Source organism: Grammomys surdaster, unplaced genomic scaffold (genome assembly GCF_004785775.1).
Source record: "Grammomys surdaster isolate TR1022 unplaced genomic scaffold, NIH_TR_1.0 126298, whole genome shotgun sequence".
NCBI classification, from domain to species: Eukaryota; Metazoa; Chordata; class Mammalia; order Rodentia; family Muridae; genus Grammomys; species Grammomys surdaster.
The window spans coordinates 5,818,558-5,835,258 of NW_021621098.1; the positions used below are offsets into that span (position 1 = coordinate 5,818,558).

Sequence of the window (16,701 nt, forward strand, 5' to 3'; positions counted from 1 at the left end):
ATATACATATATACATATACACATATACACATATATACATATATACACATATACACATATATATACATATATACACATATATATACACATATATACATATGAATGAATATAACAACAGCTTGGCCTCAGTATAGATCAATGGCAAAAATTGGGACACTTGATTTCCAAGTTTTCTCAGATTGTTAACAACTTTTGCCACCACAGGAACAAATGATCCCAAGGTCTCTTATCTCTAAGGTTCTACTTTTCCCTCTTAAAAATCATTTGTTTCTACAGTTTCTGTGGTCTGCTCTCAGAAAAATCTCTTGAGATTATGCTATAAACTCTATGTCATGATGTATAAATTCATTGGGTATGGTTTAAAATCTATAGTCTGTAACAAAGTTTGGCTTTAAACTTGTAACAAAAGGCTTATAATTAATAATCTATATACGAAAGTCTTATAATTAACAATTTATATTTGGGTACAACTCTTGGTGTGTGTGTGTGTGTGTGTGTGTGTGTGTGTGTGTCTGTATGTATGTATGTATAAGTTGATTCCAACTTTGTGTGTATATGTATTTTAACTTGGATTCAATTCTCATTCATTAAAAAATCTTTATTAGATAGATATATTAGATACATAGATAGATGATAGATAGATAGATAGATAGATAGATAGATAGACCGACCAACCCACTAGGAAAGCATGTTTTTAAAGAGCAGCTCTGTGCCTTTCCTCTACCTTGGTGAATGAGCTCATCAGGATGTGGCAGCCACATGACTGGCAGCCATGTATATGAAGGTACTTGGCTTGTGACTTAACCATTATCTTCAGACAACCACATGGTATAAAGCAACAACTGTGAAACTTCTTAGTCCTAATGAGCTCTTCGTTTACCATTGTATCACCTTTTAGACTAAAAAACCTAAAAATATTTTGGTAAGAACTGGTAAGGACTTTTGTGTGATGATAAAAATATAAGGTTATATTTGCTACAACATGCTATGTATGTAATTCAACTCTAATTTACAATATATTCTACATGGTGATGAAGTTTTAAGGATAGAAAGATCTGTTTCAGGTTAAGGAAAGCTGATGTGGAGATTTATGTCTAACACTTATATCTTTGCTAACTGTCTTAACACCAAGATGCTAGAAAATTAAGATAAGTGTCAATATATTTGATAGATAAGGTATATTGTGGAGAGCTTTTGAGACCACTTCTATAAACTTAGCAGAAATTTAACATTGGGCCAGGACAGGAGTAAGCTTAGGCAGGAATCTGACTTTGGGCTAGGACAGGGAAGTAGGCTCAGATATCTTGGTCATCCTGATAAGCCCCTAGAAACAGTAATCACAGAGCTTTATTTATTGCCTTGCTTGTTCCTTGACTATTTGTATTTATTGCCTTGTTTGTTCTTTAACCTAGAACTGACTTTATTTGCATGTACTTAAAATGGTATAAAAACAGACTGGGAAAAAATAAACCCGCTTCTGCCTCAGCACTGGCTGGGGTCATGCTACAGTGCTGTCTAATTGTCTTTTTCCTTTTAATCCTTGCTCCCTCCCTAGAGAACTCATTGGCTGACTGAGCTGGCTTGGTCAGTATACTTGATACTAAGATTCATAAACTGCTAAGGTCTCTTCGGGGTTACAGTAATGTGTGTCTGCTCCTTTGTCTTCACTCACTTTAAGCTTTAGCCATTTGGATAACTAAGTCATACAAAACCCATCAATGTCCTATAATGGCGCACCATAAAATGGTCAGTAAACTTGCCAGTCTCTCTATGGTCTATATCTATGACTAAAAGCTTTATCTTGATAATATAAAAGCTTCAATACAAAACTTGTTACTTTTAAGGCTAAACCTAACAGGGATATGACATAAAGTCATAGTCTTAGGAAAGTTGCTAGCTTATTTTAGATGGTTAAAGATAACTAAGACATGCAAATTAGTGATCAGCCACCTTATAAATGATCAAATTCTTTAATGTTCAGAACTATACGCATAGTCATGTGAGTACTAATGTAATTTATCACAGGAATAAGCTTTATTTAGCCTCTTATGTATGTTTTTAAAGTTAAGCCTAACACAAGCAGCTAAAACAAGCAAAGCTTGTCTGTTTATACAGACTTAATAGATACATAGTCCTCAAAACTTTTCACAGGCCTGCTGAATATGTCATTTAATATATAATAATAATAAAAAGGCTCCCTGTGATAGAAGTGCCAGCTCCTGGCAACACCCCTGCTCTCCTCCAGAGATGATGGGCACAGAAGAACTCTATCTGGAGCTTGCTTTAAATGTGGCAAAGCTGGTCCCTGGGTGAAAAACTGCCCTTCACCTCACCTGCCACTAGGACCCTGCCCAAACTGTGGACAAGCAGGACACTGGGGAGTTGATTGCCCCACTAAGGTACAGTCTCCCCAGATTCTTCCTTCACAGGAAAGTCTGTCAGGTCTTCAGGGTCTGGCAGGTGAAAACTCATGCTGCCTGGACCTCTGTTCCCAACGACCACACAGGAACCTGGAGTGACTGTCCTGGAAGCTGGTAAGTCTCTGTCAGTTAAATTTATTTGGAAGCTGCTTGGTCTGTACTTCCTGCTTCCTCTGGTGAAGTTCATCCTTCTCAGGTCTCTGATGGGGTTGATGACTGGGCTAGTGACAGACTTGTCAGTGTAACAGCAGCAACTGAGGCTTTGGCCACCTCTGCAGTTCTCGTCCTGTGTAACAAGCAGGCCTCAGGCTTTCTTTCCTAGAGCTACTGCTAGGCCTAGACACAGTTTACCTTGCTACCAGTCTCTGAAAAGAGGTAATCTCACAGAACAAATCTCAGGGACACTTCCATTCCTTCATTTAAAGGACTCACTTCACAGTGACTGCTCTCAGTGATCAACCTCCTGCGTCCTATGGTAAATGACTGGATAGAAAAAAGGCATAAGGTTTCTGTAAGGTCTGAGGATGTAAATGCTTAAGTTGTGGGGATCTAAGAAGATATTTAAGGTGGCTAAATGGTATAAGAAACTGTCTTAAGGTATAAAAAAGTGAAAACATTCCAGATTTCTCTCCCTCTCTATGTTATTGTTAGTATAAGACTTCAAAAATTCAGAGTTAAAACATTAACCAGTGGCATTCTGATAAGCTATTAAACTAGCTGTGGTAATAATCACAGAATACCATTACCATAGTCACAGGCTCAAGATTTTAAATCTCCTTTGGTTGTCTTCTAAACATAGACTTAAAAGCGCTTCTCATTCTGCTAACAGCATCTGTCCTATCTATATACAGTCTTCTGGATTGAGGAAAAAGTGCTCTTGCTTTTAACCCAAAGTCATTTTGGGTCCCCAGGTGTCTACTATGCCCCAAAGGCAGAGTCTATCCCTTTTCTGGAATGTGGATTTCAGTACAAACAGTGGTAATGTTAACATATTGAAAACATCTCTTTCTGTAAACAAAAATTTCTAGTAGGCTTCAACCTGAATCTACCTCTCAGTGGATCAAATGGACTCCAGATGAGTCTATTCTCTTTATTCCTGAGGGTGGGATCTCCCATGACCACTGCCCCTCTCCCTGGTCATGAGATCCCTCCCTCAGTTACTAGGACCATGGGCCTAAAAGTTTCAAATGTACACCTAAGAATAATTCCCCCTCAAACTCCTTAACTTTATCTTCCACCCCTAATATATACCTGTTCCATCAACCTGCCAGCTCTTAGTGTTCCTTTAAAATCTGCATCCTGGACAGCTTCCAAGTGTCTCTCACTCTTTGTCTCTCTCTGTCTCTGTCTCTCACTCAGAAGGAACATTTCATCTTCCTCCCAGTAAATCTTTTGGTGTTGAGGGGCAGGGCTTAATGGAAGCAGTTATATTATGGGCCAGAGCCTTCATAAACAGATTAAAACATCTTGTGAGTTCGTCCCTCATAGGGTGGGGTCAGTTACTAGAGAGTGGGTTATTAGGAAGCCTTTGCCCTTTTTCTCTTGAACAAGTGACCAATTGGTACTGTAACACAAGCTCCCACTGTGTGGCCCCTTCAGCGTTGTTACAATAGGCAGAGAGGTCCTTGCCAGAGATGGCCACCAGATCTTGTACTTTCCAGCCTCCAGAACCATGACCTAAGTAAACATCTTTTCTTTATAAATGACCCAGCCTCTGGTATCCTGTGACAGCAACAATACAAACAAGCTAAAAACTAAAACAAGCTAGGTGTTTAAAACGGCAACCATTATATTCATAAAGAAGCCATCACATGATTGTTTATAGCAGCTTTAATTTGCAATCACATCAATTAGATGCAAATGTTCACCTACAGAATGTAGAAACTGAGGCACAACCATACATTTATTGGGAATTGGGGAAGTAAGTTTGGTTAATCGTGTTGGAAAACTGATGTATTTATCAAACCCAAACACATGACATAGTAGCTAAATGCCTTCGTACATTTCCCAACAGAAATGCACAATATGTTTGCCAAAGGGCCATCCAAGCATCAGCCAGCTGTGCCACTCAGTCAGTACAGTATACAAAGGAGTCTGCTTCCATTTGTGAGGAAGCTTTCAGTCACATGACCAATCTTCCTGCACTCCTTCCCCAGATCAGGCCACACACCCCACAATCTCTATGTCCCTGCATAGAGCTGATAGGTGACTCAGACCTGGAGCTCTTAAGTAGTAGAGTTCCTCCCCATTGCAGCTCCAGGCTAAGCCTGCCCCTTCCCTGCTGCCCTGAGTTACAGCCAGACTCTCCTCAGAGCCTTCCAAGAGCAAGATCAATTCCCTTGGCTCTTTGGAACCAAAGGCTCTTTTCCCCCATCTTTAAGGCCTTATATCATGCTGTCCATGGTGTGCTGTAACTCTTCTAGCATGCTGTTAACTGAAGGGTCTGTCATCTTCCCTTCTGGACCCCTGGCTATGCTATCCATGATGGCCATCTCTCCTGAGGAAGCTCTTCCTCCAGCCCACTGGCTTGCTCTCCCATCTCAAGCTATGAGGTTGTAGCTGTCCTAATAAAACCCCTCTGTGGTTGCAGTCACCCCAGCTTCCTTCCCAGGGCCTGTGAATCCTTTACTATTTATAACAGTTACCACACTGTTTGCCTCACACCTGGACACGCTGGTAAGGAAACCCAGAGCCTACACCCTCTGTGTGGGTAGAAAGCTCAAACCACACAAGCTCCAGCCCATGGTGAAGGGAGCCTCATTCTGGGCTGCACCCTTTTCCCACTCCACCCTCCCCCAGCACAACAGAACCCAGAGCTATACTCCTGAGTGACTATGCCCCTCTCTTTTAACTTAAAAACTACAGAAATCATAGCACATAACAACTGGTAAAGTCCATCATCTTTCAGACAGTTTTGTCACACTTCTTTGTGCGCTGGGGTAGGGGCCATGAGTACCATGGAATGCATGTGGAGGCCAAGGACAACTTTTGGGAATCTGTTCTCTCCTTTTACCACATCCTAGGGATGGAACTCAGTCATCAGGATGGTCAGGCAAGTGCTTTGTTTGTTTGTTTGTTTGTTTGTTTGTTGTTTGTAACCTTGGTCTTGAAGGTTTAAAAAGAAATCTAGCCTGGGATGAAGAGGATTCGGGTCCAAGCCTGAAAATGTTCATCCCAAACAAGCATAGGTGATTTGGGTACTGCTTGGTGGGGGTGGGGGGGTCACACTCCCACACTGAGGGGTATTCCTACCTGTGGTGCCTTCAGAGTAACTCCATTAGTAACATCTGCAGGAGAGGAAGGCTCATGAGGCAGGGGAGAGAAAGAGCCTCCACTTGTAGCATCCAAAATTAAGGCTGCTGGAGGGGTTTCATGGGCCAGGGAGACACAGGAAGCACTAAAAAAATAGAACACTTTAAAATATGGTTGTATTCCTGCAACATAACAAAACCCTGCGTAATATTCAAGGGTAAAGAAACAGACTTTGAACGCACCACCAAGTGCGTTCCCATCAAGGAAACCATGGAGACTAGATACAACAGTGCTAGCACAGCCTGCCATGGAGCCTGAAGATCTTCATACAACAGTGCTAGCACAGCCTGCTGGCCAAGCACACTCCAAGCACCTGCTCAATTAGGCAGTTAAAATAGAAAGAAAATCTTAATTTTACAGTAAGGCATGCAAAATAGAAGACTATTCATACTTTCCTCTCCAGCAAAACTTAGCTAGTAAAATGAGACCAATATAAAATCATGACTCTTCTCTCTGTACCAATGCTGATGTGAGAGGAGAGAGACAAATGCGTGTCATTGCTTTGTTTCACAGCTAAAATGGCAGTGTGCTGGAGTTCCGCAGTCCAGACCATGCGCAGTGTGCTGGGGTTCCGCAGTGCCGACCATGCGCAGCGTACTGGGGTTCCGCAGTCCCGACCATGCGCAGTGTGCTGGGGTTCCGCAGTCCCGACCATGCACAGTGTGCTGGGGTTCCGCAGTCCCGACCATGCGCAGTGTGCTGGGGTTCCGCAGTCCCGACCAAGCGCAGTGTGCTGGGGTTCCGCAGTCCTAACCGTATGCTCAAGGTTTCACGAATGAACCTTTTAATTATTTTTGGACCTACAGCAAAACAATACCCCTGAAAGCCCCAAATAAGCCCTAATTAGCTGGTGCTGATACCATAGCTCCAAGATGGATCATTATTTTTGTGGTTTTTCAAAAGAAGAGTCTAGAGACAGAGAGTAAATGATTGGAACAAAGCGAGCTCTCAGGACAGAACTTGGCAGACCTGCCCTCAAGGACAAAGCCTAACCACGTCCTTGGCTGTGTCTGTGTCTGTGCCATGGAAGTGTGGGAAACTGACAGCTGGAAAGTTACTTAGCTGGACCATCTCTTCTTTATCTTAAAATTTTAAAAAATAATTTGTGTGTATCTGTATCCGTACATATGAGTACATGTCTACATGTATGTGAAGGTGTAAATGTATGTGAAGGTGTATGAGCGAAGCAAAAAGAAGATGTGAAGTGTCCTTCTCTACCTCCTCATCTGTGTTTGAGGCAGGGTCTCTTCCTGACCTTATGGTACTTATGTCCTTTTGGCCAGGCTGGAAGCCAGCAAGCCCTAACAATCCTCCTGTTGATGCCCACCTCAGAGCTGGGCTTGCAGATGTGTGCAGGATGCCCAGCCCAGCTAGTTATATGGATATACAATTCTGGTTGCCATGGTTACACAGCCAGCTCTCTCCACTGCTGAGCCAACTCTCTACCCTGTGGCCCTTCTATTTTTAATATTCCATATTAAACACCAGTGCCTTGACTTGCGTTGCAGTTAAGCAGATGTTGAACACCCCAAATCCCAAACCCTACATACTCCAAAATCTGAAACTGTAGGGGGCTGGAGACTGCGGAACCGCAGCACACCATGCAGGGTGGGGACTGCGGAACCGCAGCACACCGTGCATGGTCGGGACTGCTGAACCGCAGCACACTGTGCATGGTCGGGACTGCGGAACCGCAGCACACTGTGCATGTGGAGACTGAGGAACAGCAGCACACTGTGCATGGTGGAGACTGCGGAACCGCAGTACACTGCGCATGGTGGGGACTGAGGAACCGCAGCACACTGCGCATGTGGAGACTGCGGACCGCAGCACACTGTGCATGGGTAGGGCTGTAGAACCCCAGTACCAAGTAGAAAATTCCACTGGTAACCTCATGTGATCAATCATAATCCAACCAGAAACACACCAGATATAATGTATAATAAATAGGTGGTATAAAAAAGCTGCATGTAATATATAATCCATTTCATGTTCAGACTTGGGTCTTATCCCTAAGATATCTTATTATGTATTTGCAAATGCTTTCAAATTAAAAACAGTTGAGGTCCCAAATATTGCAGAGAAGAGATCCCCAACCTACATAAAGTTTCAGCCTTACATGTACTGCTCAGAGTATTGACAAGGAAGAAGAAAAGGAAACATAACCTTGGATTAGCACTCTGCCCGTAGCTGGCAATGCAGTGGACTTGAGGTCTCAAATATTCATTCGAGAATTCTTCAGCAGGTATAATACAAACATGATACTATCAAGAAAATAAGTAAAAACACACAACAATTACTGATAAAAACTAATGGCTCCTCTACACTCTTTTAAAAGCAGTTACTAAGTGAAGAACTCATCCAGAAAATATATATTATGTTAAAGTAGTGAAACTGCAGGTGGCAAACATGTAGACCCTCCACAGGCAACAGATCCCTTTTCATATTGCACAGGATCACTAACTACATTGTTGTTGCAATGTTTTCCTAAATAAAGAACAAAATCAGAGGGATGTTCAAGATCAGCTCTGTTCAGTGGGTTTTGGTGCCTTTTTTCTCTGTGACTTGAGGCTACTACTGCCCAAGGCTGATGATATCTGAAATGCATCAGGAGGAAGAAAGCAGGGAGTGGACAGCCAGAGAGCCTTCGGTTCAAAGACATGGCGTCATCTGGAGAAGCGCCCTTCTCAATAAAGGATGTCTCAGACCTCAGCCCACACTAACACTGAAGGATTTGTCTCTGTGGCTAGTTTTGGGGCCACTTGAGAAACTCAGCCATTAAAGTGTCTTTTATTGTATTTAAAGTCAAACTACGTTATCAGTTTGGTGGCAAAACAGCTCAGCAGTAACAACAACAACGTGTGAACCATTACTGAGACTCAAGGCATCTATAGGGTGCAGATGGACAATGTTCCTACCCCATGGAGCCTCCATTCTAGTCAGCCTGACCTTCAGTGACCTTGGGCTATTTTTCAAAGGGCAAATCCACTCTTAAACTGAGTCCCAGGATAATTTCCAAAAATGAAGAGGCTAGATTTGTGAAGGAAAATCATCATTTCATAGCAATAATTTTTAAAGTTTTATTTCAAACTATTCCTTATACTTGAAGATTTTACTTACTCCTGCTAGGCTAGGCACGAATATTTAAAGCACATTCCCTCTGGCAGTCCCCAGAGTTTGGTGCACGCTTAAGTCCCCTGAGATAGTTACGTAAATCTTCACAATGTTTTCCTAGGCAGATCCCACTGTTGATCTCAGCCCTGAGTAGTCAGGCTTCACCATCACATGGGTAGGTAGAATGTCATTTATTTGTCACAGTTGGCATTTAAATTGTAAGGAAACTTGTATTGAAATATTGAAACTTTACAACCAGTTATAAAGTTTAAATAAAGCATTCCAAGAAACTATATAGGATAGTAAAATGGGCAGAAATTAAATGATAAGCAGTGTCAATTCTGTACCCAGACATAATAACAATAAAGTAGAAAAAATAATGATAAATGGTACTTCATTTATAACAGTGATAAACAAAAGTTAATGAAATATTGGTGGTTTTTTTTTTTTTGTGGGACACCTTCGCATTTGATGGCTGAACTTTATGAGGTGACATGAAGAAGGCTCAGAATGAGAAGAGTCAACTGTCAAAGTTGAATTTATAGATATAATGCAGTTGCAGCCCAAATTTTGATAAGCTTTTGAGAAATACAGACAACAGAAGAAGGTTTTGCAAGTTCAGTGGGTTAGATGAAGGCATACCAGAAGGAAATGGGCCATGTGCACCTTGAGCTGAATGTCTGCATCTGCCAACAGCTCATACACAGCTGTACGACTCAGGCTGTCAATCACCACGCTCCTGCACAGAATGCTGCAAAGGGAACAGATGTTTCTTAGCCTGACACTGGTGTCTCCCTTGCTGTGCACCTGACTGCTGTACTGGTTTCCCTCTTTATAACTAAGTGAACCCGAGTCAATTTTCCTGTATGAGAAGTCGAGAGGGGTTCAGCATACTATGGCTTAAAGGATCCTTCAAATTCATTTTGGAATGTGGTCACCACTGTGATCTTTTAAAGGTGGCTAGAGAATGGAGGCTCAATCATAATTCAGATTGCCATACCCATCAGTAGGCACAGCTGGGTTTACAACATGGGGGAAGGACAAAACAGACTGTCTTCAGGCCAAGTCTGAGTCTGTTTTCTCCCTTAGTCCCTTCCAAGAACTTCTACCTCTGGTCCCCACCTTCCACTCCATCGGGTGAGAGAGAAATTTGAAACCATTCTTAAAAAGTCACAGTTTTGCAATGTGGAGTCTGGCTCTGGTGGTAAACATGCTTACGCTTAGGAAGCATGCTTAAGACCATTTCCTTTGGATGCATATAAAATGGAGCTGGTATAGGTTAAGACAATATGATCGCCCCTAATAAACACCTGACATAATTTAGTCAAGGAAAAGACTGAACAGAGATTAAAATATGCAAAGAATAAAGCACAGATTGGGACACATATAGAGACCTGACCCTCTGCATGTAAGTGCAGTTGAAGTAGTCCAGCTGGATTGAAGTGTCATCCTGGGATGATCAAACCTCAGCAGACGACAGTGCAATGCTGAGCGAACCTTTCACTAAAAATAGGCCTCTATGGGGGAAGTAATTCTTGTGTGTTAGATTCCCATGCTTGTTGTCAATTCACTTTCACTTGACCCCTATGACAACTGAAGCATAAAAAAAGGAAATATCTTGGCCAAGTAAAAATATACAATGGGACTTTCCTGGGAGAGGCTAATTGTAGTTTAATATGATGCTGTCCTAGAATTCTGATGATGGGTTTGTTAAACATGCTTAGTTGTTGTCACATGCTAAAGGCTCTAGAACATTACACAGGCTCCCCCAGTGCTGATCCAAAAACCTGCATGGTGTCCTACAAGCATCCTTTCTTTCTTTGGTTTTGTAATCCTTCTGCCATGCCAGGTAGGATAGCACATGGCTATAAACCTAGCACCCAGGATGTTGAGGCAGGAGGATCATGGATTTAAGACCACACTGGGTTGCATAACAAGACCCTATCTTCCCAAAATATAAACTATCCCCAACTTGGGCATAGATGTTCTTGGAGCTCTTCTGAGGTCTAGAGAGTCACCAGAATAACTATGAATATTCCTTGGTCCCCTAGCCAAGTTCTCTTAGATTCTGTGAAATGGGAATCAAGACTGTGATCTGAAAGATGAATGGAGTCTAAAAGTTGAACTGGAAACTGAGCTTGGATGGACAGAGGTTGCAGAAGGCCTGTGGCCAACACACCTGGACTCCAGCATATCAGGGAGGGCCTACTCACACGGGGAGTACACATTACAGTAGTACTGATGCCAACTGTACATGAAACTCATATTTTCAGATAGTGATAGATGGTTCTGAGGAACTACCTCAGGATCATTGTATGCCCTTAAATGCTTATTTACAGAGCTGAGGCTACAGGCCTAGTGGGAGAGTGTTTGTTCAGCATGCACATGACACTGGGTTTCATCCTCAACACCATACACAAATCCAAATATGATTCTTTTTTTGTGATCTTTGTTCCATAAACAAAATCCTCAGAAATAGATTTTAGGATCATTAGGAGCATAATTAACTAGGCAGGCATTTGATCAGACCTCACGAAAGGGCCCATGCTATGATGCTAAAATCTACTCTTTGCATATGTTTTTGTTTTTTCATTTCACATCCAGGAAGGTGGTCAGCTACTTCACGTTATCTTGTGTTTGACAGAAAGCAACATAAAAACCGGGTTAACAAAACATTGAAGGCCGTGACTAAGAACTGGTGTGTTTACTGTAGCTTTCTACCTGCTGTATCAAGGGACTACAACTTCAGGTGTCATTAATATTATATTTAGTCTCATCTGCAAATATCCCTTGTGTGGATTCTTAAATTAAAGAAAGCTCTTGAAATGTTATGCAAAGAAAATCATTTCCAGTAAGCCCTTGCCAGTTAGCACTCTGGGGCAAAAGTTCCATTAGGGTAAATCTGAGTCTCTGCTGTTGCTTTTTGCACATAGCAATCAGCAAGCACTAATTTGCTGGATTCCGAAGGTGGGCTGTGCAGGGAGAGGTACACCTACTATATAATTTCACAATGCTGCCCACAGAGAGGCTTCCAATACCAGGTTGGGGATAATGTTGGATCTTATAACTAGTTGCCTGCTAGTTTTCAAAGGCTGCCTCAAAAGTCCAATGCACTAATCACCCAAGTCTCAGGTAGACTTCCTCCGTGGAGGAGTTCAGGGCTGTAGGGTGATTACCTGTACTTGCAGCTGTATATGTTCACCTGGCCTGCCAAGGCAGACCCTGGGCCTTTCAGGTTCATGTCCACCACAAAAAGCTGGTCCAACTCCGTGGCATACTCCAGCATGACCACATAGTGGCCAATCTGTGGGACCCGCAGACGGAGGTGCAGTTCCACCTGCCAGAGAGGACAAGTAGACAGGTGGTTATCCGGGCGCGAAATATGCTGGACATGTTTACAGACACAATGGTAAAAATAAAGGTGACACCTGGACTACTGTCATATGTCCGCATAGTAAAACACGTGAGCCTCCAGAAACAATGCAGAGGAAGAAACAGATGCCTTGTTAAAAACCCGAATCCAAAGAAATGTTTGTGACCATTTGTCTGGAACATCAGAAGGTGCTTTGTATTTTATTTTCTAAGTCTCCCAATGGTACATCTGATGGCTTTGGCTCTACTCAGGGATGCTTCTGCTGCTTGCTTAAGGTAACAAACACTCCTAAACTTGAAGTAAAAAGGGAGCACCAACAGACAGCAAGGGAGTGAAAACCTGCCAGGGCTTCTTGCCTGTTACTTCAAAGAGAGAAATGTCAAATTATCCAAATAAAATCACATAAAATCAGCACACACACACTTGGCTTTTAGACTTTCAAGCCTTTTCTATGGGCAATACATGCTTCCCACTTTGACTTTTCAGAAAAACTATGTTAATCAGAAATCAGGAGAACTTTAGGCTATAACGACAGAGACCTTAGGATGCACAGAACTGGATGTGGTGCTCTCTGGCCCTTTCTGGGGAAAATAGGACTTGCCCTTCTGTCAATCATGAGGCAGGAGTTTGTGGTTCCAACTCAAGCTGACACTAGCGGTGTGACCTAGTATCTGTGTGCCCTGCATAAAATGGGGATAAAATCAGTTTTCCTCTCAACAGTTATGAGAGTTAAATGGATGTGCAGCGAGCCCTTACAATTCTGTGTGACATCAGTGAGCACTACAGAAGCCCTGATGGTTATAATCTTAATCGGGTTGTTTTGTCTTGACTTGTTCTTTTTCACTCAGCAGCATTTCATGGTGTGCTGTTTTATTTACTTTTACATTTTTCTTGGTGTATGTAAAGATACATCTGTGTTACATGTTCATGGAAACTAGAGATCAACTGTGGTATCATTCCTGAAAGGCTGTCTGGGGGGTACATGTGTGTGTGTGTGTGTGTATACTTGCATGTGTTTGTGCATGCCTGTTTGAGAGAGCTAGCTTATTTGTCTGGAATTCGATGAGGAGGCTACTCTGGCTGGCTAGTGTGCCCCAACAATCCACCTGCCTGTACCTCCTCAGTCCTGGTTTTACAAGCACATGGCACCACATTCAACTTCTTTCCATAGGTTCTGGAGGTTTGAACTCAGGTCCTCATGCTTTCAAGGCAAGCACGTTACCAACTGAGCTACTATTCCAGCCTAGTGTTTTATGTACATACAAAGCTTATTTCTATAATGGCTGTCTAGCAACCTATAATACAAATGAAAATTTTAAGCTAGGGAGATGTTGGTGGGTAAAGAACCAGTTGCACATGCATGAAGACCAGAATTGGGATCCCCAGAACCCACACAAATATCAGGTAATTGTGGTGACCTGACGGTAATTCCAGCCTGGGAAGACAGACAGGAGATATGCAGAGCAGTCTGGCTGATAAAGCTAACCAGGTAAGTAAGCTCTAGGTTTGACTGAGAGACCCTGTCTCATTGAATAAGGTGAAGTGACCTGTAGTGATTCTTGGCATCAATCTTGGGCTTCCATACACATGCACACCCACTTATGATCATGCACACACATACTGCACACATAACACATGCACATACACATGTAAATTATCTTACTCTTCCTCTGTAGATGATACAATCAACATCCAATGTTAGAGCATGTATTTATGCATACACAGAAATGTATATACACACACATCCTTATGCTAGTGTTTCTGTAAGATTCTTAGAAGGGGTCCTATTTAAAGTGTGCATGCACATTTGATGCCCAAGCTAACCTAAGAACTCCCTCCATCCCTAACTGTGGAATCCATCTCAACTGCAAAGCTCCAGCTCACCCACGCTTTACCCCCACTTAATTAAATGGCCCTCTTCCAGCCCTTAGGAAATGTACATGCACTATTCCTTCAGAACAGCTCTGAGCCATGAAACTCCTAGATTCCACACAAAGTTCTCTATAACCTATATAGTGAAAGGCTTACCTCAGAGAGAAGTGTGCACTAGGCATCCACTTTTGACTCTCTTACATAGGAAAGTCCAGCCTTGCCCTGGCCCTCATAGAGAAGTTGCTACAAGCTTCTCTCTCCAGGCATCTCCAAATGAAAGTGTGTTGGATCATTTGAACACACAGCACACACAGGCCAGTGACAAGTCCTCACTTCTAAGTGTCTACTGTCATCCCACTGTGACTCCTATGGACTGATATCTGTTTAAAATACATTTAGTGGCAAAACCAGTTCCTGATGAAATGTAAAATGGAAATGTGCTATCTGCTGATGGTGTTAGTTATTTATATTTTTAAAGGGAACTTGAAAGGACCTAGTGTCAAATGTTTATGAAGCAGAGGTCTTCTCTTTGCTCGTTCCAAGTATGGATAAAGACATGGAGGGAAGCATTGTCAAATCTGCTGCTTGTAAAAAGACAGGAAGGATAAACTACCATCTCTCCCATCAGAAGGGAATTCAAATAGCTTGGCCAGCAAGCATGATTAAATGCCTGCCATGGCCAGTCCACCATCCAGCTAGTGAGCACCAAGAGAAAATAATGCAGACTTGAGTTCTACTCTCAGGTAATTAGATTATTAGATAGCTATACTGTATGTTTTGTGTGTGGCAAATTCTCTGAGAAAGTACCATGGGAAAAGGAGGACTGAGCTTGTCAGGAAGATGGTAGGAGGAGAAGGCTTCCCTGAAGAAGCATTCACTTAGCTGAGCATGGAGGACAAGGAACAGAAACATACCAGGAATAAAGAAAACAGCATCAGGCAGAAGGAACAGCCTACGGTGAGAGACCCCACTACAACACTGAGTACTTCTAGGCCACATGGACTGCAAGGCCAACAGATTGAAGGTAGACCAGGTAGCCACAAGGTGGGATGGTACAATTGGAGGTAGAAAGTACATACAGTATTATAACACATATTAAAATTTTTGTCTCCATCATAAGACAAGATGTAACCATAACATATGTAATACACACACACATGCACATTCACATGCACACACACACAGACACACACAGACACACTTGAACACACATGTACACACACTCATGTGCACGCACACACACAGGTACACACATGCACACATGCCTGTGCACCTGTGTGTACGTATGTGTGCATGTGTGTATGTGTGTGCGGGGGTCAGAAAACAATCTCATGTTTGATTGAAACATGAGAAACATGTTTCAACAATCACATTGAAAACAATCTCTTAATCCTTAACGTCTACCTTGTTTGAGACAGTGTCTCTTGCTATTTGCAACTGCATGACGAGGCTAATTGGCCTGGAATATTTGGGGTGTTTTCCTGTTTCTATTTCCTACGTCACTGTAGGAGAATTGGAATTACAGATAGGTTCTACCACATATGGTTTTATGTGGATCTGAATTCAGATCCTCATATTCATCTGATGACCCATCTCTCCAGCCCAATGATCAAATATTTCCACTATGCAAGTGAGTTAACTGGAAAGCTCCTACTGAGATGTTCAAGCAACATGACAGCACAGGATGAGACTGCTTACCCCAGCGCTTGGCCTGACTTTGGATTTGAGTTTGCAATATTTGCACATACAGAATGAGAATTGTTACAAATTGGATGGGGACTATTACTCTTCGTGTCATGGCCACTTGTGTCCCAGTGTGGCCTAGCCAGTTCAATCAGGAAATTACTCTCTAGAGGGCAGGACTTGGGGTTTCTAGCATGACTTTACTTCGTGTACTATTTCTGCTTCTTGCTTTGCCCAAATATGAGCAATCGGCCTGAGCCTCCTGCAGCTGCAGCCTCTAGGAACCAGACATCATGCTGCCATGGATTCCTTGCCTTGGCAGACTACACACTCAAACCAAAATCGAGAGTAAATCTTTCTCTCCTAGGTTGCTTTGTGTTGAGTATTTGATCACATCAAAAAGGAAAGTAGTTGCCTTCCAGTCTGGGACCAAGCACTGAGCAGATTCCTGGCGGCATATCTGCACCCAATCTCAAAAAACCCAGAGGAAGGGGGCCTTCCAGGAGCTCTAAGCTGGGCAGTATCTTAGGTAAGGAGACAGCAACACCTGCCCCAAACAGGGAGTAACTGAGACCCACTAGGACCCAGGAATTTACTCCTGGCCTGGAGCACTGGTTCCTCCCAGTCTGGGCCTGAGCACTGAGCAGATCTTGAGCCCTAGCTCTAACCCCAGTAGTAACAACCACCCCACACAGTTCTGAAAAAACCAAGATAATAGAAAAGACAGGCTCCAGTAAGAGACAGGGCAGGTAGCACTAAGGTGATCCAGATGGCGAAAGGCAAGCACAAGAACATAAGCATCAGCAACCCAGGGCACTTGGCATCATATCACCAGGAAAGCAAGATTCAGATTTAAAATCATTTCTAATGATGACGTTGGAGGACTTTAAGAAGGACATAAATAAGACTCTCAAAGAATTTGAGGAG

General features: G+C 42.6%; 1 protein-coding gene across 1 annotated transcript in view; it reads right to left on the reverse strand.

Moving 5' to 3' along the window:
* Lama3 (laminin subunit alpha 3) overlaps positions 1 to 16,701 on the reverse strand; it is a 233,209-nt gene that overhangs the window by 98,482 nt on the left and 118,026 nt on the right. Inside the window, exons 24-27 of the mRNA XM_028759473.1 lie at positions 12,023 to 12,183; positions 9,489 to 9,597; positions 7,899 to 7,996; positions 5,673 to 5,817 (exon numbers count right to left, since the gene is read on the reverse strand). Coding sequence (XP_028615306.1) covers positions 5,673 to 5,817; positions 7,899 to 7,996; positions 9,489 to 9,597; positions 12,023 to 12,183 — 513 coding nt within the window. The remainder of the gene's footprint in view (positions 1 to 5,672; positions 5,818 to 7,898; positions 7,997 to 9,488; positions 9,598 to 12,022; positions 12,184 to 16,701) is intronic.